General features: G+C 35.9%; 1 protein-coding gene across 2 annotated transcripts in view; it reads right to left on the minus strand.

The window, feature by feature from the left end:
• Nucleotides 1–445: 445 nt before the first annotated feature.
• Nucleotides 446–25,628, minus strand: part of KCNH8 (potassium voltage-gated channel subfamily H member 8) — a 178,428-nt gene continuing 153,245 nt past the window's right edge. Inside the window, exons 12-16 of one of the 2 annotated variants that reach the window (XM_050311756.1) lie at nt 21,035–21,073; nt 19,014–19,366; nt 14,558–14,664; nt 13,797–13,873; nt 446–1,700 (exon numbers count right to left, since the gene is read on the minus strand). In XM_050311756.1, coding sequence (XP_050167713.1) covers nt 990–1,700; nt 13,797–13,873; nt 14,558–14,664; nt 19,014–19,366; nt 21,035–21,073 — 1,287 coding nt within the window. In that variant the 3' untranslated portion in view covers nt 446–989. The remainder of the gene's footprint in view (nt 1,701–13,796; nt 13,874–14,557; nt 14,665–19,013; nt 19,367–21,034; nt 21,074–25,628) is intronic. The other variant, XM_050311757.1, reaches the window with a different exon arrangement.

Raw genomic sequence — 25,628 nt, forward strand, 5'->3', positions numbered from 1 at the left:
CAAAACAGGGATGTGTTGTAAAATGTTGACTTGATCTTCTAAATGACAGCGCAATAGTAAGACACAAACCAAGAGTACTCAGTGTTATCAGTATGACACCCTGCTTTTTAAGTAGTGATACCTTATTATAGGACACAACATTCCAGCTGTTTTATTTTTTTAGATAAAATAATACCTTGATTTATTTGTATTCCACCAGAATGAATACATTCATTGCAAATTGCATGCACATAAAAGCGAATCCATTTGTAAACTACATAATATCTTAACAATAAATAGTATTTGATCTAATACATGATGGTAGTGCATTTCTTGTTAAAACTGCAAGCTTTTACCAAAATGAAACCAAACTCTCATTCTTTTTATAAATATTTTAAATCATTTTTAAGTATGTTTCATACCAAGTATATAAAAATAGTATTTTTAGATAAATTAAGAGGTTTCATTTACATGACAAATAACGTGCAGCAACTAACCACTTTCTAGCAGCTCTATTTGGTTGATTGTCTAGATGACATGCAGCGAATATTGTCCCTTTTTGCCTTCACAGAACTGACAAAAAGACCAGCAGGACCCACGATCACCTGAAGCAAACAATGCCATAGATATTGTTTGGGAACAACAGTCAGACACTCAGGGAAAACCTTTGCTTCGATGAACAAAAGCCACCCATGACAGTTCTTTGTCCTAGACTTCCAGCTGCTCTGACCCTCAGGGTCTTTGGACTATCACAATAGTCTGTCAAACAGACAAGTAAGTTATATCTGTATTCAAAATGTTTTTCAACATGCTTCTAGAATCTAGAAATTTATTATTTTTCCTATAGTGTGAACCAACATTATCTTCTCTTACTTTCTATAAATCTGAATTTTCCTGCATGTAATCTCCATGATTGCCAAAAAAGAGATCAACTAAAGCAGTCATGCAGTACTCTCTAAATTTAAAACTGGCTGCTGTGGAACATGCTTTGAGTACCACTTCACTGTTTCTCATACATCTATGGCTTGGTAATCTTTATCTTTAACATCCTTTGTGCTAGTCACAATGTCTATCGGAAAATCTGGGGTCTGTGCAGAAATTACTCCGGCTGTTCCTTCCAGGTCCCACGCTCCTGGCAGGTTCTCAAGGCTTAGTGAACTGATTGCTCCTTGGCTAAAGCTACCTTCTTCAGATCTGCTGGGCAGCACAAGGTGTAACGATGTCTCTGATGAAGAGCATACTGAAGGAGAAAGAGTTGCTGAAATAGACTGAAGAGGAGTCAGGGTAGTGTCTGAATGGGGAGAGGTGCATCTTAAAAATTGTAGATTGTCTTTCTGAATTACCTGGTACTGGGAGGGGGAATTCTGAAGGCCCATTGTATAATAAAATTCACCATCCATAGAATTTTGCAGGTTGGGTTCAGTCCTTTGTGGACTGCTGCCTACAGAGGACAGATCTGTATTCCAAATGTCACATAAAGTGTTTCCACGGCAAAGTTGTGCTTTGGTGCAGGTGAAGCTCCCAGCTTGCATGTGGGAGCAAGACTGATGTGTAGTCCAAGCCATTTGAGACTGCAGACTATCCAGTGTGGGACTTCGAGATATGCTGTGCACAGCACAGAATCCTGGAGGCTTCTGGGATGTGAGCAGGTTCTCCAGAAGGTGCATCACATTCTTCATATCCTTACGTAATTGTGAGACTTCTTGAGTTAAAGTTGTCACCTGTTGTGGCAGGGCAAAAGTATTTATTTATGCACTATGCCTGAAATACACACATACCTACATACCTTTTTTCCTCCTAGCAATGTCAACTTTCATCTGTGGCACAGTGCCTTTAAATTAAACAAATATACTCTACTAATATATGTGTGGGAAATTGTACATCCATCTACCTTACTAAAGCTACATGTCACAATTCCTGTGGCATATTGAAATAATTAAAGAAACTCAGTAAAAATATATGATGGGTACACTGTAGGCTTAATACACTTGATTTTAAAGGATTCTCTGTCTATAAAGAATGGTCTTAGGGCCAGAATTGAGATGATTTCCATTGGCAGTGTGACATCAATAGCTTCTTGATCAATCATTAACTAATTTTATTCTAATGAATTATATAAAAATGAGGTCTTGTGAAATCTTGTTCAGAAATACATGTGAAGTATATTGCTGGTTTTATATTTATAGCAAAAGAAAAGAAATCCATATTCTAAGTTGTTGAATACAAGTAGTTATATGAAAATCTAGTGGACTACTGCTAAAAAGCAAGAAAAGAAAGAAATAAATGTAAACTCTGAAAACCACTTGCTACTTCTAAACATTTAAACAATATAAAAGGTTGTGAAACGATTTTCTCTCATATACTTATGTTTATGCTTGAAAGGTATTACATATAACAGTGAGGAAAATCCACGGATTACTCTGGTGTGTGGGCAAAAAGAAGAACCTGATAGCATCCAGTTGGTTACGTGAAATAGATGAAGTCTTTCATCTCCTCAAAACTTGCTGCTTTGGGTGGGAATCAGATTAACAAGTTCTGAATTTGTAAAGTAAACTAATTTATGAACATTAGTGGGGACACTTGTTAGGATTTCATAAGGATATTTTGGGCAACAAAACGTCTAACTCAAATAAGAAAGTAATGTGCTCATTTCAAATGTATTTTTCTTCACTTTTTATATCTTAAGGAAAAGTTTTTAGGAAGTTAAAATCAGTTAGTTATTTTTAATAAAGGGAAACTAAGAATTTCTATCAAGAGATAGAAATGAACTTTATCTCCATAGTAGCTAATCAATCTATTTTAGGCCAAAACACTGTCATTACCATTAAAACAGAGTTTCTTATACTGATGTTAGGAAAAATACTCTGTTGAGAAACAGACATGACTGCTTGTGTATCTTCAAGCCACATATCAAAATGAAAAAAGGCTAACTTAGGGGGCCTTTCTTTGATCTCAGGTAAAGATACCACCTATTTGGTGCCCCACACGGAGTAATTTTCATGTAATCAAAAACAGAAATACAGTTTTCATTTTTCTGATGGGATAATTCTGAAGAAATTTGCTGGAAAGACATTTCAGCCCGAGTTTGACTTTGTTACTACAGGCACAATAATTATAAAGAAATTCTGAGAAGACATGGGAAGCTCCAACACAGCCTTATTGATCTCTCTGAGGTAGGAGTTCAAACCCATCATATTGTTTAATAGTTTTGTAATGATCACAATACCTCTGGAGGGAAAACCCTTAAAGGCAGGAGCCTCTTGACTGGCAGATGACAGGATCTCTCTGTGTCTCTCTGCACTTCTTTCTTTCTGCCTTGTTACCTAACTGAGTCATGCTAGATAGAAAACAAAACAGGAAATACCCTTCTGCTAGCTGAGCTTAAGGTTTGAGTGCCTGGTAGCTCATTTGAACTACAGTTAATGTGAAGGATTAAAATATGTTATGAAAGTGATTTGTGGATAGGCTTGCTGTGGGGTCAGAGCAGCAAGAGAAGGTTCCTGGTACTGTCAGACTCTAAGGTGGCACACTGTGAGATTTCCGGACAAATGATCTACACAAGAGCTTCTGTGTTCTGTTGGAAACTAGGAAATGGCACTGCAAAACCTCCAAAACCTTCCTCTGTTTAGGAGGAAGTGGGAAGACAGACAATTAAACTTATATAGATTCAGTGCTCATCAGTTCTTTTTAGGATTGTCACTACTCCTAGTGGATAAAGCAGTTGTTTTCTGTGTCTAATTTCTCAACTTCCATCAAATTTTCATGGCTTTCTGCAGTTGTGCAGATAGAAGGATTGACACTACCTTATGAGTATGCACCTTACTATGAATCATGTGTGAAAACTTTAAAATATTTGATTGGTTTGATCCATGTTCCTATTTTCCATTTCTTATGGACTTTGTAAAAGTTTCATCATCCTTTAACATGTTTCTTTTGCTAATTCATTGAGACAATACAGTGAAAATCCATCCCAGCATCAGTACTTGCGGCAGTCCTGAATTTCTGATCATTACAACTTGGTCTAGTCCCCAGACACCATTTTTCACATATCAGCTCTTAGAGTGTTGTATTCTCATAAGCTTGCTCTCACCCAGACACAGGAACTGACCTGGTAAACCCACCTTTGATGTATGCTTTAATAGTGTCCAGAGTAGTTATGCCAAAATTAATCAGAAATTCACCACCACCACTTATTAAAATCTACTTGGACCGATACTGCTCATCACATATATAAAGAAAATATGTAGTTTTCAGGATTTTACAATCTATTAATCTTAGAAGATTAAAGCTCCAGTATCTGTGCCACATTAATGATGCTCTATCTCCGTATTATTATACTTATGAAGTCATAAAAGATAGCATTACTGTTACTACTAATGCTATACTGCTTACCTACTGTTTTTACATCCTTCATAGATCCTTGAATGGATGCAAATAAACATGTGTGACAGGGGTAAACAATTTTATCACTAATATTAAAAATTTCATACTGCTGCAGAAAGTGCAAAGGGACAGAGATTAAAAGCAGAAGGAATTTTAAGTCTATGAACAGAAGCTGAAAGTAGTACAGTTTCCTCCTGAGGAAAAGGGCTAATTCCTCACATGCTGAAAAGGCTGCATTCCTTTCAGGAGCTCACTGATTATTTGCTAGGCAAAACAGCTAGTGGTACAAATGGTTCTTGCTGTGCTAGGCAGACAGCTTCAAAATGGTCTGTAAGACCCCAAATATGCTTGAAATGCTGCCTTAACACGTTCTAGGACTTAAAAACAGATACTGCAATATTTCCAGAAAAGAAACTGCGATTTATACAGATTTAATTTGAAGTAACAAGAAGTGCTTGTCAGACTGGTCAAAAGCAATGTGCTGGTACCTTTTTAGTAGATTAGGTTATCAGGAAAGAATATCTTCAAAACAGAGGTTTTTAAAAAAGTAGAATTTTTTAACACATGGTCTTTATTAATAGCATTTTCTGACGCTCTGACCAATATAACTTTTAGTAGTTGTATTTTGCATTTTCAAATTACTTTGACAGTTTCAGTAGAAAGAGTATTTTTCTTTATTGCCAGTATTAAACTGTTGAACAGTTTGAGTACTTTGTTCCATACAGTTAAATAGGAATGGAATGATGAAAAGCTCTATATAATGTAAGATAGTGATGGTGATTATTGTTTTGTTTCAATGGCATTGGTGAAACAGGTTTGTTTGTTTTTTCCATGATATATTACAATGTTTAATATTTTTTTTTTATTTTATGTTAAATGTTCAACTAGAATGCCTATCTCTCATCTCTGTTCCAGGATAAAATTGGAATAAGACTTGTTTTTTCTGATTAAAAATGTATTCTGATTAATACATTGGTATATTTTTCTTGTTTACTCCCTTTGAAATTCAAACTTTACCTAGACTTCTTCCTACCATGAATCTATATGAAAACCTAAGGGAATTAAGAATAATATTTCCTTCTTGAGAAATGGAAGTTGCATTTTGGCAATGCAGAGAAGCTGCCTGGTTTGTACTGCATATGGCTTCTTCTTTCATTGCTTCTTCTATCCTGCTTTTTCATGTAGTCAAGGAGGTTTTCAGCTAGCATGAGCTGTTTTTCAAGGCTCAGATTGACTAGCTGCTGATATTCTGTTTCTCGCTAAGTGCATTGTTGAATGAATGAAATTGGGGTGAGCTGAGACAGACTCTTCACTGATCAGCTACCAGCAATGCTGTGGCCATTGGTATTGCAGTGACAGACGTTTCTGATTTAATGGCACTTTAGTAATAAAGCTAGATGCAGAAGGAAAAAAAAATTCCAGCACAGCTAATCTGAGTCCAGATTAAATATATAGGATTTGTGCAATGATAGGATGGTTCAGTTTCAGTGAAATAAATCCAGAAATCTGGGAGGTTGTGAAATTGGTTTTACAGTGTAGGAGTAGAAAATTTGCTGGTTTGTCTGATGACTCATTAGCCAGCTCTTTGGTAGTTCCAGAGTGACCAGTTTGCCTGGGTAAATTAGGTAACCAAGATTATTGCTATTAAACAGGTAAGGACAAAACAGGAAACTATAAGGGACAAGATTATTTACATGTATTTGAGTCAACATGGCTCCCATGAAATTCAGTCTAGAAAAAGGGGTCCCAAACAGCAGTTCTAATTATAATTTGTGGCTCTTCATTGAGAGTGAGTCTGGGGTGGGGGTTTGAGGCAGTAGCAGAGGCACAATGATTAGAGGTATGGAGCACCTCTCCTATGAGGGAAGGTTAAGAGAATTGGGATTGTTCAGTCCGGAAAAGAGAGGGCTTTGGGGTAATCTAATTGCAGCCTTTCAGCCTTGCAGCCTTTCCTGAAGGGAGACTACAGGAAAGATGGAGAGGGATTATTTACAAGAGCATGTAGTAACAGGACAAGGGGAATGGCCTCAAACTGTAAGAGTTTAGGTTAGGTTTAGATTAGATATTAGGAAGAAATTGACTGTGAGGGTGGTGAGAAAATGCGACAGTTTGCCCAGGGAAGTTGTGGGTGTCTCATCATTGGAACTGTTCAAGGCTAGGTTGGATGGGGCTTTGAGCAACCTGGTCTAGTGAAAGGTGTTCCTGTTCATGGCAGGGGCATTGGAACCAGATAATCTTTAAGGACACATATCAGTGCAAGCCATTCTGTGATTCTGTGATTGTTGGATGTGGATTCTGTCTTCAGGTTGGCATAGAGTCAGGACAGTGTCAGCATGATGGTGGCAATAAGAAAACCAGGTTTGGAAACTACTGCTTCAAGGAATTCAGAAAGTATCAGTGACAAACTCTGACTCACTAGGTACAGATTCAGAGCAAATGGAGGATTGTGGAAATCCCAGCTGGCTAGAAGAGAAGCTGCTAGTATGTACTCATGAAAGAAAGTCTGAGGTGATATATATATAAAATTGGGAAAAATATTAAACAAACAACTTCTATAAGCACCTAAAAGAATAGTTAAAAGAGAGCAGGCAACATACATATCTTAAGAATAAACCATGGCAAAACAACATAATTCTTTTCTTTAACTAAAAAGCTGTTTCAATATATAGGAAGAAACTTTAGATGCAGTATATATCTTGTTAAAAGTCTTCTCAGATGTTACTGTCCACCTGACATTCTTCAGAACAACTAAGAAAATATGAAGGACATGTAATCACCATGAGTTGAATACGTACATGATTGGACTGGCTTATGATCAATAGTTTGCTGCCACCCATGGACATTCTAAGCTATATTTTTTAGCATCCCGGCCTGATCTGTTTTTATTTAATGTTTATTTTTAATGTCTACATGGAATTTATGTTCACTTTTAAATATCAGTAATATGAAATTCAACAAAGATAAATGTAAACATTACATCTGAAAGGAAAATATCAGAGCCATGAATATAATATTCTGCTTATGCAGAGTATTATAGAAAAATGTTTGTGGAGTTTTGCTGAATGACACTTTTCAGGCATTAATCATACTCCCAGGATATACAAACAGCTTTTTTTCTTTTATTGTACACAGGAAGGGAGTTCTCAGGGAATTACTTAGGCTGTTTGAAATACATTGCATTTTGAGATTGTGTACTTTGTCAGTGATTCCAAAGATCTAACCAGAGACAGTCCAGAAGAAAATGCTACCAATGAAGAGTTTTAGAAAACGTAATGGGCAAAGACAGACAGAAGGAATTTGGTTTGCTGAGATCTGCTGGAGTAGTATGTTTTCAGAATAAATTACTTTTAGAAGGACAACACCAATCAACTTCTTTTTAGTATCTTCTAGACATAAAAGAAAAAGCAGTGAACTTGTAAAGCAATAGAGATTTACATTTAGATGTTGGGAAAACAGATCTTTTCAGTACAGGAACATTTTGAAATGTCTCTTTTAGAGAGTTAACTGGATAATTGTTGCCATTTATCTTGGTAGTAATATTTTTTATTCAAATCTGAAGTCAGCTTTTGGTGTCCAGTTGATTTGTGTACTGTGTGGCTGCCTCTGGGTTAATTCCTTTGTCTCAGGTGCTTTTCTACCAAGGAAAAGTGCAAGAGACACACCACAGCATTAGAAGTTATGTCATGTATGTGCAGTGTGTTCTACTTGAAAACAAATTAACTTAAGCTTTAGAGTATCATCTTGTTTTTTATCTTCATCTGCCAATAGCTATAAAGCTAAGATTAAAAGAAAGAAAAAATTAGCTGGAAAGACTACAGTCATCAAAGTACAAGAGCAGAGAGAGAGACAAAACAACAAGGTAGGAGTTCTTTGGAAATATGAATATCAGTGTTATAAGAAAATATATTTTTAAAATATTAGTGTGTTTACTTGGCATGTATGGCTTAGAAAGCTTTTATTTCTTAATACAAATGATACTAGCTTCTATATTTTGGCTTAAATGTGAAACTTATGTGGCTAAACTACAAAACAGATAGATTAGTTGTAATAGTTTTAATAGTTTTTATCACACATAAATATAATTAATTCACTTTTTGACATAATTTTCTTGATTGAAAGCTGTTTTCCAAAGCAAATTACTGGGATAGCCTTGCTGAAAAGTAATTTTTCTCATGTGAAAATAAAGTTATGAACTTGTTAAAAAGAACATGTATTTAATTACTCTAAGTCAATCGAGTTCATGATATGAGCTCTCAAGCTGCAAATTGAACTTTGACAGTATACCCCCTATGTAAAACTGAAGGCCTGATTAACTTTACCAAATTTTCTTCACTGGCACTGATTATCATTTGCATACATTTTTAATATTAAGGAATGCTTTTTTTCCTATACTAAGAGGAAAATGAGATTGATTTTTGGCAGCTGGTTGTGAAATAAATTTTAAAATAATACATTTATAAAATATCTTTAAGTGATATGGAAAATAAACATATTTATTTAGGATTGCTCCTTTAGTTAGATGAAAGTGAAATATTCCTGTGAATGCATTTTCTCTGTTCTAAATAAGTCCCTGATGCCTAGAGTATTTTAAGTACTTGCATTTCAAAAACCTAATATTAAAAATAGCTGAATTTCTACTAAGTGCTCCAATGTGGAGCTAAATAGAAGGTAATTATCTACTAGAAAACCTGACCCTATTCATATTTCCTCATGTTTGTTTGGTTTTGTGTCGAATGGGAGAAATGTGAGTACTGTGTTCATTATATTGTTTTAGTACTGTAATTGTGGGATCTACTGATGTAGTAAAGTACGAAATCAGCCCCCAGATTCTGAAGCTGAAGGAGTCTACACTGAAGCTGGGCTGCATATGCAGAAAACAGGAGACATGACATAGCAGTCTGCATGCACTGCATGAGATGTCCTTTATATCTGAGCATGAAACCACGTACCCATGTTTTTGAATGGAGAATGTGTACATGTAATCAAGGGATAAAAAAAATATGACTGAATTTTGGCTATTTTCTTCTTATTAACTGCTCTATGTTTTAAATAATTCAGATTTGGGTTTTGCAAATTGAATCAAAGCAAAAGTACTTCCATGCTGTTTTCATGCAGTGGCATCCAAACGATAGCGAGCTAAAAGCCTAGTAGGATACAGGCAACGGCACAGTGATAGGCAGGTGCTTTAATCTAGGCTTTTTGGCCATTGGTATACCTCAGAAAATCTGCTTAGTGCTTTCCTATTTTTACTTTGTGGGCTCCTCAGTAGTTATCTATGATTGCATCACGTAAATGGTGCCTCTGAGAAAATGCTGGATGATTAGATACACCCATTTGATCAGCCTTTGCAGACAAACGCATTGGAAAGACCTGGTCAAGGGTACAGACCTCTGCAAAGGAAGAATACATACTTGTAAGGCAGACTATTCCTGAATTCTTGCTCTGCCTGGTCTGCAGCAGGTCTCTGAATCAAGCTTTCCCCAGATCTGCAAATGTACAATGCTGCTAGGTATTCAGTAACCTAATCTTGCAACTATTGTTAAATAATTATGTTTTTACCAGAACAAGAACCTGAAACTGAACTCTCACCTGCCACAGATTGAAAGTACTTAACTATAATGAATGTCATGCCTGTTTTATTCACTGATTATTTACACTAAGTGGAAGGGGCAAATAGGGTAGGGGATAAAATAGTCCTATTCCACTCTGCCTTGCACTACGGAACTGGAGGGAAATTCCAGTATTACCTTGGATCTCATTCAGGTTCAAAATGAGAAGTGGTGAGGAAATGAAGAAGCTGGATAACTGGCTGAGCAGCCAAACCATGGAGCTATACAACAGGAATCTGGGGTGTGTTCAAGTTTGTCTCACATAGACTGTGCTGATTTTGGAGATTATTCTCCTTAGAGGAAATCTGTGTATCTATTACTTCTAAAGCTAATACGTAACAAATCTGAGAAGTGAAATTAATGCACTGACTTCTGTTACTCCCTTTCTTAGTAAATGAACTCTATTTTATATTATGTAGTGAGTGTCATACACCTTAAATACTGCCAAGAGCTCAGCTGGATTTCTAAACTAGGTATAGCTATTTTTGTAGATTTTTCTCTGGGGTAACTTTTTACTTTGCTTTTCTAACAACAGACTGTATTGAATGTCTGAATGGAAAGATGTGTGTCTTTGTTCCCCCAATGAACAGCTGAAATGTTTTTAAGCTAACTAGTGAACTGTTGTAATACAATTGCCTTTCATGAAAGCAGTTATTTTTGCATTTCTTGATTGACTTCTGTTTTCCACTGAAAAATGTATTAATGACAGTGTTTGCTGCTGTTGGCTACTTGTGACCTGTTTTCTCATATTTTCCAGGAGGAGACTACATGTCTTTAAAAGACAACTTTGTTTCTAACTCTGCTGGTATTTTAGCTACTGCTAGTAGTCTGCTGCAACATCAGTCATAATTTTCCATTACTGTCCGTCATCAAATGATGGAATGACAAAAGCACTGGGTCTATGAGTGTTTGATTCTTAATGTAACAACAAAAACCCCCAAGCAACAACTAGAGTATATCAGCAAGGCTACCCAGAGGCTCACTGGGGTAACCATCAAGTCAACACTGCCAGTTCATAAACTCCAGATGGGGCATGTTTGAGTATATGCAGAATATGCAATTAAGCAGCTTTATAGTCATGTAGTTTTTCCAGAGTAAATTTTGATCCATGGGAGAACTTGGAGGATACTCATCTCTCTCTGAGATTTGAGCCCAGAATGTTATCTATGAAATCTAAGTCTACATCAGTAGAATTGCTCCTCATATTTTTTTTTTTAATGTCTCATATCTGTCCATACTGTATGCCCGTGTATTGTCATATCAAATTGAGAATTATCCCATATATAAGTCTTTCAATGTTTAAGACTCTTGTTTGGTCAGAATGCTGTTTTCTTTGCCAGGGGACTTCTTAGAGAGAAGATAAAATATGAGCTTGGAAAGTGGAGAATACTTCCAGGTACTGCAAGGCACCACCAACAGTATTAATCTTCACCATGTCTACACTAGTATAGATGTATGGAAGGCAATGTACTCTGAACAGCATAGAATAAAATAATCTTAGAGATTCTGCAAGGTTGAATAAAAATGTTCCCTTAGGTTCCTAGACTAAATCTGGTGTGTTTTCTAGACTGGGGGAGGAGGGTTTATAATCATTCACATAGCCTCATGTAGCTCTATAATTTCTACACGTCTATGAAGTTCTGTAATCAGAGAAAGGTATCTTTCTCTGCTGTGAACAGCAAGTACCACTATTTTCAGAAGTTTTTCAACATTACTGTGTTATTTGTATCTTCTGGTTGCATTATTATTAATGCCATTTTATCACTGACGAGGTTAGACGTAAATCAATTCAGGTGTTGCCAAAAGATGTCTAAACCTACCAAAACTTTGTATGACTTTTAGTTTTATTACTATCACCCCGTGTTGGCACATGCCTCAGTCAGTTCTGCAGTGTGAAAAATTCTGTCTCACACCAAGCTAGCAAGACTCCAGAAGTTTGTAGTGCTCTTTTTAAATCTCTGAAGGTTCTCTTCCTCTTACTTACAGGATTCCTAATATCTGCTGAAGGGACAGAGACGATAGATGAACTCACTTCTGCCCCACTTCCGTGGAAAGGAGAGAATGACCAGCTGGTGATGACTTTGTTTTGTCTGACAACCTAATGATTGGTTTGCTTAATCAAGAATTATTTGTTCATGTCTTTATCCCAAGAGAGATTGCAGAAGTCTTGGGAGGTAAGTACCTCTTATTTCAAGTCTTATAGGTAGCATCTTTTATTAAAAAATGGACAGATTCACCCTTCCTCAATTTTAAAATAAAAGAGTGACCCATATTCACAGTGAAAAGTTTATCTCTGGATTTGGATTCTGTATCCTTGTGTGGAAACGTAAGTGTTTAACTGCATGTGGTGCAATTTCCTGCTTTATGTTAGTGTGAGCAAAAAAGTTGCATAATATTTTGTTCAGATAGTTTTAGCAGGGGAAAATTAAGATTGTATATGGAGGGAAATGACCTTGATCATGTGGAGTTCTTTATTTCTTTTGATTAGCATACTGCCCTGCTCTGAGATCTATTTATCTATCTCTTTTCCCCAGAAAAGCAATGAAAAGTCTGAAACTGTTACAGTTGAAAGGTTTGGTTAATCCACAAGATGCCTGTCTTGGCACATCTGTCACCATGATGTATTTTCCAATTGCCTCTTGCGGATAGCCATGTAATACATCTTCCTATTTTAAAAATATCTGTCCTCAAAAGGAATGAATCAGTATGACTTGTCTGTTTCAAAAGCATTACATAGAAATTTCTATCATAATGGTGTTGTCAGTGAATATCTTGAAGGTTTTTTTGGGTTCTTTAACCAAACCTTATGAAAACCTGCAGTCAGTGGGATATGACACTTTAGTCTGAACTCTACAGTTTGATATACAAATAAGGTGATGCATTCATAGTGACTAACTAATCATGCATGCACTTAAACTGACTAAGTTTGAAAGACGTTTAGAAGCCCAATACTGCCTAAGTGGGAAACAAAGAATAACTAGATTATATATATAGAATGAAAAATAAAGATAAAACTTGACATTTCTGGTAACCAAAGACCTCATGAAGGAAGTAAAACTGTGTGGTGGACTTATTTAAATGTTTCCTCATGTGGAATCATAAGAAATTGCCTCTATTCTCTTCACATTGAAAGAAAGAGTTTGCTGGGGACAGATTTTAGCCTTGCAGTGTCTGATGCTTTCATCTTGTTAGCCAAAGTACTGCAATGGCTGGATATATGAAACAGTTTAGCCACAGAACTTCTCTTTAGTTTTGGATTAATAGTTGATTATTGGTTTGAAGTTATTAGAAGGGAGGAATAAAAAGCACCACTCAACAATATTGGCCCTGCATTCCTCAAGTCATATTGCTTGAGCAGGAAGGGATAAATTTCCATTTCATCCTAAGTATACACAGGTAAAGTGATTTGAAATGTGAATTTGAACATGACTGGATTTGCATTTCTTTCAAGGAAATTCTCTGAAAGCATAGCACGTATCAAGACAAGAAAAGTTGGAAGAAGGAGCTTGTAGAAATAATGAGAGGAAAGAGAAAAATAGAAGCACACCCAGAAGAGAATAAATGCTAGGAAAATTACATACACTAACCATGCTAACCTCACTTTGTTTCTAGTTCTAGCATGTGCCACGAACTTTTATATATGTTTCATGTAGAAAATTAATCTCAGAATGAGTTAAAAGCCTCAAACTGCCCTACACGTAGGAACCTCATCCAGTTTCGTAAGCTTGTTTATAGGAATTTATCATATTCCCAAGATTTCTGAGTTTTCTCCAGCATTTCTTGAATCATTGTTAAGATCCTTTGACCCCCACAAAAGCTTGTTACCTCATTATTAAGCCTGCTGATCTGCTGTTTGGTCTCTTCTGCTTTGATAACGAGCACAGCACCACCAATTTCAGCCTCTGAAAATAATTCAAATACATGCAAATGAGATAAGTATAACCATTTGTAAATGGCAATACTATTCTGCACTTAACAAATGCCTTAAATTTAAACCTGGTTTGCACTTGGCTAGAAGGAAAATAAAATCATGTGTTAATGTTCAATGTATAATCTGTAAGAAAAGTGTGATGAATGAAGTCCATACTGCTCTCTTCACTCCTCCACTTCTGTAAGTATCTTCTTAAAAAAGTTGAGAGCCAAGTTTACATATGGCTATTAATGAATTGTTAGTTTGGGGTTTTTTCTTGTTTATTTATGGTATTTTTTTATGAATTTGGCATTAGAATGTTTTTTAATGTTGAATTTTGTCCCTGTGTTTAGTGCCTTCCATGCTCAAAGGTTTGGGAGCATGAGGCTCCTGGCAGATTGTACAATACTGCTGGTAAAGTACAATGCATGAAAACACAGTACTCTCCACAAACTGTTTTATCATGACTGTTTGTTGGCAGGAAAACAACAAATGACCTCTGGGACCTCGTTGTACTTTTCTATAGTACCAATTGTGGCACTGAAATGGTACTGAGAGTACAAATATACGATTAATCCATTTATGACACTTCTGAGGATCAAAGAAACAAAGGGGAACAAAAAGCAGTTATGAAAACTGTTTCCTCTAAAGAGTGATTTTCCCAGGCAAGACTCACCTCCAGTCGTAGGAGATAACCTGGATTCCTGCCTGAGCTGATCAGAGCTGAAGTCAAAGGTTTGGCTTTCCTCATTATGGTTACCGTCCTCAATCCCATCGACAATTCTGTTGAGAAAAATCAGGGTAGTGGAGCAGTTTCATAAACAGTTTCATAAACATCATGCTCATAATTATGCTGTAAAAATTACTCCTAAAGGGCACATTTTTAAACAATGGTAAATTTTGCACAACATTATGTTTAGAGAAAAGTAAAAACTATTATATTGGTATAACTACTTGTGAGTCACTAAAGATTAAACTTAGAGTTAATGGAAGGAACATGAGGTCAAAAATAATTAACTGAAGTTTCAAAATTTTCATGACTTTTGCAGCATATTCTGAGTCTTATCTAAACCTATATGACATACAGTTTGCTTTTCATAGCTAAAGTAACCTGTTGCCACTTTTTCCTGGGCACAAGCTAAACAGCTTCTGCTAAGCTAAAATCTGCCTGCACATAACAACCAGGCTCTTATATTAGCCTTACTTAACCAGAGCCTAAGCCTGACCTTAATATATTTATGAAAACATCTCTGTAAAATTCAGTCAAAAGTGTCATTTCCATGCAAATAGTTATTATAAATTTGTTTAAATTTAACTAGCTCAGGCAGGGCAATCTTGTTTGTAAACTGGATATAGGAAGATGTGCAGACCAGCCTACGGTGTCCTAGTTACATTAATATCAATATTGGATCTGACTACTAGAAGAAGTATTTTTGTCAGTTATTTCTACCCATGCATAGCAGTTATCTCCAATTTCCAGTGTTAAGAAATCCAAAGGAAAAAAGATACAGCACTTTATACAATAATCAATTCTGCATGCAAAGAATAGAAAACAGGTATCAGATGGAAGAATAAATACACAGGATTAAAAATACATAATTATGAATATTTTTTGTTCTCAGTTATAATAAACTATGCTATAAAGGGAATTGTTTTAAAGTCAATGAAAGAGACTCAGACAACTGCCAGTTGACAGATATAAAGCATGAATTTCTTCTTTTGTCCAGGCACAAGCTTCGTATTTTGTATTACAGTAGGCAGATGAGTTAAATACTAATCCTGAAGGGCTGAAGTAGGCAGTTCTTGGCCTCTCAGTTATGGTGATAACTTTGGGATGATGGAAATTAGATTTTTCATCTAATGAGGATATTTTCAAGAAAACTTCTTGACTGTAACTGTCTGGAGAAAGGAAGAACAGACAACACAGAGATATCTGTGATGTGTTTGGCTTGAAAGACCCATGTAACAGACCTCTGTGCACATACCATGTGTTTTTTGTCTTTTTTGACTCTTCATGTGGCTTTTGGGCTCTGTTTCATGTCTGAGTGTTCATGATGCCTGTTGGATATTACTAGACTTCACTGTAATCTTAACCAGCCTCTGGGAGAAGATGAGACTCAAATGAGGTGCTTCAGCTGCTCTGGCCGATACTGCTATCTGCAGCTGGAAAGCTGAATGATTACTTTATTTGAAATTTGCTATAAAACCTATTTAATATCATCTGGCTTCACTGCTTCAAAAAGCAAATTTTAAACACCAATATCCCTTTTATAGAAGTTTCTAATTATATGAAATAATAACATTTTAACTGCCTTTAAAGCACACGGGAGAAAGCTTACTCAGACATGACTTGGAATTCATAGATGCTACATTCTTTTAAGTGTTTAAAGATTCAGGCTAAAAAGAAATTATATTAGCAAAAATAGCTAATTGTGGAGTGCCAAAAGACAGGCTTCTATGTGGGAAATATGTAATGGGCAACATCCTTACTCATATACAAGGAACTGGCCGTGGAGCAACATAATCTAATAAAATGATAATGTGAGGTGACAAAAGACTTTGGTGTCTCACTCCTTTCTGAATCAGCTATTGTACAGTCCTGAATGTTCTCCTGAAGACAGAGAACTCACTCCTAGAAGCCAAAAGGTCAGAAAAGATTAACATGTGACATCTTCTATCCAGTTGCTCAGGGCTAGAGTGCACTCCTCCTTGTGGATCTGAGGAACTTCAAATACATAAATGCTTCCTCCTAGGACTGCTTTTATCATTACAGATATTTTCTTCCTTTTGGTGCTCTTTCACTTCATAGACAGTACCCAAAATGGATTGGGAAGACTAGGACTGTATTCTAGAAGTTAGAATGCTAGCTTCTGTTCCTTGTGACAAGAACTCTTTAAATATTTTACTCAGTCTCTGGGCTTTATTGCCCTAACTGTGGTGCCCAGTGAAAGAACCTGTAGTAGCCACAAAGCTCTGTGAAGAGTTCTGGTTGGCTTACTCTAGAAAAACCAAAGTAGAACAAGTTTCTTAAGAAGACAAAGCATATTCTCTTGAGAAAGTGTGGTTATACAGTTCAGAACTGAACTGACTGAACCTCTCAACCAGAGTCTTGTCTTTCCCTTGCCTTCCCTTGCTTTCCAACAGCAAATGAAAGTGAAAATTTTAGTTAAGGTTTTATTTTATCCTTAATATTTACAAAGAAACATTTAAAGCTCTTTATTTTAAAGTGGTATTAGATTGTCAGTTTAAATATTCTAATAATATAGACTCATTCTAGGAAATAATATGAAACTGTTTTGGCTGGAAAACAAAGTCTGAAAAATGTATACGTTTTGGGCCTATTTTCCAGCCTATTAACAGAATTATTCTCCAGTTATAAAATTATGAACGGAAACAGGAAATAATAATATATATAACAACATTTTTTTTACATTTGCTCTTGCAGCCTTGGGTGCCAATATCTGGCTGCATAATGAGCAAGATTACATTTCAGCAAAAAATATGAAAGGTTGCTTTTCCTTGAATTACCACTTTTTATGTGAATGATAATGACCTTTACTCATAGCTGACTGAACAAAATTCATATGAGAGCTATGAAACAAATGAGAAAATATATCCACCATGCATTTCAATTTTGTTTGTGTAGAAGCTGATTTTCACACATTATCTCCTCCTGTACTGACTCTCTATTTAGGGTCTAGAGAGTAAGTCCTATGAGGAGTGGCTGGGGGAGCTGGAGTGGTTTAGTCAGGAGAAAGGGAGGCTCAGGGAGACCTTATCACTTTCTACAACTACCTGAGAGGAGGCTGTAACAGGATGGGTGTCGGCATCTTCTCCTTGGCAACTAGTGAAGGATGAGAAGAAATGGCCTCAAGTTGCACCAGGGGAGGTTCAGATTGGTAATCAGGAAGAATTTCTTCACAGAAAGGGTTGTCAAGCATTGGAATGGGCTAATCCAGAAGGTGCTGGAGTCACCATCACTGGAAGTGTTCAAGAAACAACTGGACGTGGCACTTAGTGCTGTGGTTTAGTTTCATGATGGTGTTTGGTCAAAGGTTTGACTCCATCTTGGAGATCTTTTCCAACCTTAATAATTCTGTGATTTCTATGATTCTATGACAAAACTGAAGTCAGTTTGTATCCTTCTCCTATTTGAAATGTAGCTGTACTGATCAAATATATGTTGAGGGGGAGAGATTTCCATGTAGTCTTCCATGTCCTTTTTATGATTGCATCCTTAGGGACAGGTACTTTGACAGAATTAAACAAATATGGTCAAGCTGTGCCTATTTCATTTTTGCAATGGGAAGTTGCTGAAACTTTCACTCTACCTCTAACGAACAAAGAAGTTCTTGAACATGTAAACCATTTCAAATTATTGAAACCAAAACTAGAACTGGAAGACAAACTGCTGCACCTCCTCATATATGAAAAAGTGCTTGTGATTTCTCTAAGGAACTGATCTTAAAACTAGGATTACATTGCAGTAATTTAGAAACAAGTTACATAAATCACCTTATAAGTAGAATACAAGTAAAAAATTAAACTGTTTTAAATTGTACACTAATAATACCACAATAAATTGTTATATAACTCTTCTTTATGTCAAAAGACACAGCAAAATACATTTGCTAAACTCCATATTTACTCTCCATGTAACTTCCATTATCAGATTTCCTGTCTCTAATGAAAAAAATATTTTCTAAAATTGCTAGGCAATAGTTTTCCATTAAATTCCTTTACTCCTGTAATTTTTGTATTTGCACAGCTATGCTGTAATTTCATCTACTTGTTTTCTAAATTGTATCTCTGATAGACTCAGAATGTTTCACAGTGCTATTGTGGGAATGCATATTATAGACAAAATAGACACAAAACCAGACTATCCAAATAGCCACTTTTGCAGCTGCTCAATTTTTTCACTGCCCTTTTTATTGGTAAAAATACTTTATTTTGCAGTAAAGTTCTAAAGTTATAACATTCTGCACAGTGTTAATGGTTCCTACAATAACATGGATGAACAAAAGTACAAACTATTAAAGAAAAAGAAGTATTTTTATAGTGTCACAATCATGATATTTTTAATAGGAGTTACATGATAGAGAAGAAGAAAGTAAGTTCATAACTCTTACCTTGGGCTCAGATCTGGTGGGCCACTGGTGGTCAGAGCTGAAAGGTGTAATTTAAGGTTTTTCTCCCTCCTTCTGGAATAGTAATGGAGCTCTGTTTCATGTTTAGCTCTTGAGGGGTTTGAACTACAAGCACGGATGGGGGAATGAAAGGGAACAGTTCCTGAGGCCAACTGCTTTAAATTTCTCCCTAGGTAGCTTTTATTGCTTGCAGTCTTCTTCTGCTGAGAGCTATTTGTGCTTCTTGTATCAATTGGTGAAAGCGTGCTGCTTTCCTCTTCTCCCTCTTCCTCATCTTCATCTTCCACAATTGAAGGGAGTCTTTTCTTTATATTTCCATTTCCCTTGAGCTCTGTCTAAAATAATAAATAATACATAGTAGCATAAAATTCAGAGTCTGATGTTGCCAAAACATGATTTCTTCTGGTGTTCATCCTGGAACAAACCCAGATCTAGCACAGCTTTCATTTCTCATTAGATATAGCTCTTTTGGAACTCATCCATAGCTTCCCTCCTCAACTACGGCTATATGTGCATACTTGAGAAAAATACAAACAAATTAAAAAAGGTCATTAGTGACATAGCCAGCAAACTTGCTGCAATATGCTTTGTTACCAAGAAGGAGTACACAACTAGCTCTTACCAAACATTTGGCATATGCATACTTGAGAAGATTAATTCTGTTTTACTAAGGCATTGTTTCTTTTGAATGTTATGCTACCAGACTCTTGGTGGTCCATAGATAGGAAGTGAGGCTGGTAATTCAAATAATACCACTTTTTCATAATGTATAAATAGCATTTACACCAGTTCAGCTCAAGCCCGAATGTTCTCTGTGTCCTTCTAAATTGTTGTAAATGAAGTCACTGCTGCGATAGTAGACAGACTTCTCAGTTTATACAAAGTCCCACTGATGCACCAGTGGTGTGGCAGTGTCAGCTTCAGGACAGAGTCATCAAAAAGTGAAGCTGCATCTGGTTGTGAAAAAAAGTGCAATTTGAATGCTTGATGCTGGAACCAAGGAAGTTTAGAGGCAACACAGACCTGGGTTCTGTACTTTAAGTACTAATTAGAGCACAGTGTAGGAGATCAATGTATAGTTTATTTTTTCAGGATAACAAAATACACTGGTCACGAAGGCTGAGATACGCCAACATGGGCCTCATGTCAGGATCAGACCATAAGTCAGAAATAATTCCATTTATTCCCATGGTATAACTCACTGTATCTATTGGTAGGAGGTGAATGGACTAAGGCAGACTCAGGTTTCCAGGTTTCAGGTGAAATTAACTAACTTCACACATCTCAGCAAAGAGTGCAGCCAAATGCAACTTCATGGTTTCAGAAAGGGTTATTGTCATTTTTTTTTAAAAATTTTTTTTAATTTTTAATTTTTTTTTTTTTTTAACAGGCTACTCCTCTTAATCAAGTTTGATTAAGGTACTGTTAGCTTTAGACGGAAATCCTCAGACGACCCTGCATAGTCAGATTTCCCACATTTGGGTCAAGTCAGATTGGCTGGGTGGAAAGACAGATTTGGGGAATTTATCCAAATATTCTAAGCCTGTATTAGCATCTGTCTAAATGTTTCTCAGCATAGTTTTAATTTTGCTGTGTGTTAAAGCACACATACTGAGTGCATGCTTTTATCTTGGTTTACTTTAACAGATTTAATGAACTAGGTCCTAGGCTGTCATGATGATCAAATTTTCCAGGCCCTGGCACTGATACAACCTATACTCTACAGAGAATGAGTGTTACCCACATTCAAAACTTTGGCTTAGGTACCCATGTAGTTAAAATGCAGTTGCTATAGCAGGACATCCAAATCCAGCACCTGAGAGAAAAGATCATAAGCTGTTATTCATAAAATGGACAGTGGCAGAACTATCTGCAGGATGAAATTTAAATTCTCGTTTTGAAACCATGGAAGTCTGTCGGAGCTTTTCAAGCTTTTGTTCTGGCCATAGCTGTGTTTATGTTTCACAGTCAAGCTTGGCATAGTTAAAATGTGACCAACATACCTGGGACAGTGTAGGCTTGTTTGATAATTTTGATATTACCTGAAAAACAAAACAAAACAAAACCAAAAGGTAGCAAATATGTGCATTGGCACAGTATTGGCTTCCAGTAACACACAAACATCTAAACCAAAACCTTTATGTAGATACAAGAAAAGACTCTCATGATAAAACAGCTGTATTAAATTAAATGTGACATAGCACTGAACTAATGGTAACCCTTGCGAACAGATGCTGTGAGAAAAAAATAAATTGCTTTATTTTGACTAAAATGGTACTTCATGAAAAAAATAACACTTTAATAAAAATCTAGGTCAAGACTCCAAATCTATGAATGAATGTAGATGTGTGAAAGCATGCTTGGTAAGTTTCAGTGCTGGTTTGATGGAATCCCAGGCAGGAACAAGTGCCCTACTTTGCCCCTGCCTAGCTTTAGCTCCTGTGCCAGCCCAATCTGTATGTGAAGATGATCTAACTATCTCTAGCGTCTCTGAAGAATTTTCAAAAGCAGTGATGGGACTGAAGCAAGTAGGAGCAAGGTAGTTCTGGGGGAGATAGGTATCTGACCTATTCAAGGCCATAACATTTTCTTTTCTTGGATTAAACAACAAGCAAAACAAAAGGAAAGGAAGATGAAAAATTATGCAAGTTTAATGTATAACTATTTCTAATAAAATCCACTGGAACTGCTGTATAATATCTGTTATGAAAATTCTGTTGTTTATTTGAATGTCCACATCTTGACCATGGGCAAGTCTCTGACAGCCTATATGATGTATTTATAGGAATATTTTAGTCTGCCAGGTAGAGTTTTTAAAAATGATTTTCAGCTTTCCTAACCCCACATCAAGATAAAAAGTGCTTAACCCATAAATTCATAACATCAGTTTATTTTTCTCCAAGCTTAGGTAGAAGAAGTTAAGTCTTTCTGGAAGCCATTGGAACTTCTGAGTTTGTTTGATAAAAGTCTTCAGGACTTCTAAATATTTGAATTTTAGGCACAGAGTTGAAAATAATGATTTTCTGTGGGTTTTTTTATTATCTCTTTTTTTTTTTTCTTCTTCACAAGTCTTTCAGGTTAACCTGAAAACTGTTTTGTAGTGAGGGTGCTAGTAGTGGTACAATATACAAATATGGAATATTTAAGTTTTCATAAGCAGAAATTCTAATCCACAAAACCAAGCCAGTAGCAGGTGTATCAATAAATGTAGCAATAACACCCAAATAACAGCCAAACAGAGCAACTGCAATAATTAGACCATGTAAATAAAATAATTGCTGTGTTCTTGCTGGGTTAGATAAAGTACTAGATGATATTAGCAGAGGATAAGATGTCAGATACTAAAATCTCTGAGCTTGCACTGTAATCTATGCCAGCTGAAGAATCAGTATCTCCTTCAAGATTCAGGAGGACAGAAAACTGGAAATGCACTAAAACATTAAAGTCAGAATTAAAAAGTACTAATGGCCTGCTTTGCACATATGTTTAAAATATCAGTTTAAAACAGTGCCCAGAATTTTGGGGCATCAGTTTGCTTGGCTTCTAGGCACAGGTGCAGTATGAATGTTAAATAGCAGCTTTAATTAAAACTCCAGGCAAATCCCAAACATTAGCGGCTTCATGAAAATAATCTCAGAAAGTATGAATTTGTCTGCTGAAGGCTTTGGAAGTGACTTGTCATTTGCAGTTTGCAATGTGAGTTTCGATGGGGTCTTTTTCCTCCTGAGTACATGTGTTAGTCCCAATTCTATGTCTTGAAAATAGAGTGAATGAAATTGTTGTAAGGGTTTGAAGACCCATGATCAGTTGGTAACCTTGTGCTCTGGCTGCTGAACTTCCCTCCTGCTCCTCAGCACTGAAGCCATAGCCACCCATCGATTCTCCTCTGCTCTGTGTTACCCTGTCTGGTTGCTGCAGCAGGGAGAAATCAGCTGTAGAGGAAACAGAGTTAGTGGCAGCACTTTGTTACCTTGTGACCTTACCAAGAAAAGGGTAAATGAATTTTTGAAGGCAAGTTGCTCTTTGCAGGGAGGGGAAGGCTAGCAGAAAAGAAGGATAGGTATGAACGGGGAGCATGTGACAGGAGAAACTACTCATCAGACTTTCCTCCTTCCATTTCCCCAAACTGGCCCCCTTAACACAGTGGGGACTGGATAAATTGATCTTTTTAGATAGACTCTAGACTTATGAACTTTCTTTTCCATAGCACAGAATCCACAGTAAAGAGTGTTATAACTGCTTCTGTATTAAGGCACTGCAACCATATTTATTGCTTGTAACTTTGAGTACCCTATCTTTCATACATAAAAGAGGAGTCTGGGCTTTATGGCTTAGTAGTTGAAAGTTGGTGAAAGAAACTAATATGTCATCAGAGAGAATTCTCAAAAATTTTACTTCTAAACCTTCTCCAGCAACTCCATTCTCTCCCCCCAGTCTCAAAGAGAAAAGTAAAGATGAACAAGAATCTGGACAAGGTTAAAAATTAAAAGCCCTCACCATGTACATAGTTTTATCTCCTCAAAAATATAGTATGAGAGTAAATAATTACGATGTGTTGTCCTAGTTTCTGAACTGCTAAAATCTTTTATTTAGAACCCACTCATGTAGCCCTCTATAAAATGTTCTTTTTTTCTTATGTAAAAGAAAAGAAGATGCAAAATAGCTCACATACTAGTCTTTTAAAAGAAGTGAAACTCTTGAAGTGAAACTCTCAAAGTATAAGGGCTACTTATACAGAAACCACAGGTATTTAGCCTGTAATGCATTAGGAAAAACTCCCAAAAGACTGATGTTAGTGTGAGTTATGTGAAATACTTTTAAAGACTCTAATTACATTTTTAATTTCAGCCCTGGTTTCTCTTTATATCTTGTGAAACTAGATATTTTTCAAGGCAAAACAGTAATAAAGCATGTACCAAAAGCAGACATATCAAATTCTTCCATATATGTAATCTCAAATCTATAATCTTGAAATTGTTTAATGTCTTAATATATAGAGCTTAAAAATTCAGTAATCCTTATCATTGCTTATTACAAGCACAAAAAGAACATTTCTCCATCTGAAAACACTGGTGGTTTGTTGTTGAAAGCCAGTGATCTGAAAATTTTTCAGGGTCAAGAGACAGTAGTCATTTATATAAGAATCTCTAACAGGAATTGCAGAAAAATGAGATAATCAGATGTACAATAATTCAAGATGAATTCCAATGATAAAACCCTAAGAAGAGATGCAGCTAAATTTGAGGCTAGAACATTACTCCTCCAGTAAGTAAATTTGCATTTTAGGTCCAATAGAATGTTATCAGCTTTTGCTGGGCTGATTCTTGTTGCCTTCACGAAAAGTAGGAATAAAAATAGGAACATAGTTTCACTGATTTGCTTGTAATCTTAAGTACTAAAATACATGAATAATTCTTTGTGTCTGAGGAGTAAAAAGGTTAAAATACATTTTCAGGAAAGGATTTGAAATCAAACTAGAGTGTTAATGTTCTTAGTCAGCATTTGGAAACAGGAAAAACCCATTTAAGAGCATTGGCAGTGTGGGGAACAAAACCAAGAACCCATGCCATATGTTCTGTTCTTTGCAAATTTACTGTATGGTAATGGAAAAGATATAAGTATATAACAAGGGATTATTGTACTGCTGGAAAGCTTAATGCCTCAAGTGTGTTCAGGCCTCAGTCTTCCATAATCAGGAAATTGTTCAACGAAATATCACAAATCCTCTAAAACACAAAGGACTCAATCACTCACTTTGGTTAGATGTAATTGTTTGATATCTACATTGTTTTGTTCTTTCTTTTTGTGACTTTCTTGAGTTTTTTTGTCTTGCTCCTATATTTTCTCCAGATTATCCTTATCTCTTTTTCTTGCTTAATGGACATATTAAAGAGAAAGTATTTTGTGGAAGCAGAGCTTTCAGCATTCTCTGATCCTTCTTACAGTACCGAGTATATTGAAAAAAAGTTGAACAGCAGAACTGTCACCAGTATTTTTTCCTAGTTAAAAATAACTGTGAATTGCCATGAGCTCTGCAATCTTCTGTTTTAGTTAGTGAAGTTGGTACAAGCATTCTTTAATGCCTGGTTGTGGTTAGTTTTTGACAGGTTTAACTTTAATTGTTTAATTAATAATACAGAATGTATTGCATTTCATGTTAAAAAGATGTCACAGAAAAAAACCCCTAACTTGTTACTTTCACGACATTAAGAATCAAATAAATGGGAAATGTGGATAGTATAACTTGTCATTTTTACTTCTATATTCTTAACTCCCTCTAGCCAACCACAAAACTGGAAAAGAAATTAGGATGCCAGACTGCTCTGAAAATGCATCTTTTATAATAAACCTGTGCCAATAAGAATTAAAAAAAAAAAAATTAAGAAGAGCCTATCAATAAGGTCAACAGAAGACAAAAGGAGGAATTGTTAAAATAGACAATAGACCTTGCACTGACTATGCTGTCTGGTAGATTGTATTTTTGGAAAAGTTTGCAGATTACTGCAGACAAAAGATATAGTGGAGAAAGGTTTTTAATACTCCTACAGTTTGATTACAGTCAAGTAAAGATTTACATAATAGAAATTACAATGAATG

Source organism: Myiozetetes cayanensis, unplaced genomic scaffold, assembly GCF_022539395.1.
Source record: "Myiozetetes cayanensis isolate MyiCay16 unplaced genomic scaffold, myiCay2020 scf1, whole genome shotgun sequence".
NCBI classification, from domain to species: Eukaryota; Metazoa; Chordata; class Aves; order Passeriformes; family Tyrannidae; genus Myiozetetes; species Myiozetetes cayanensis.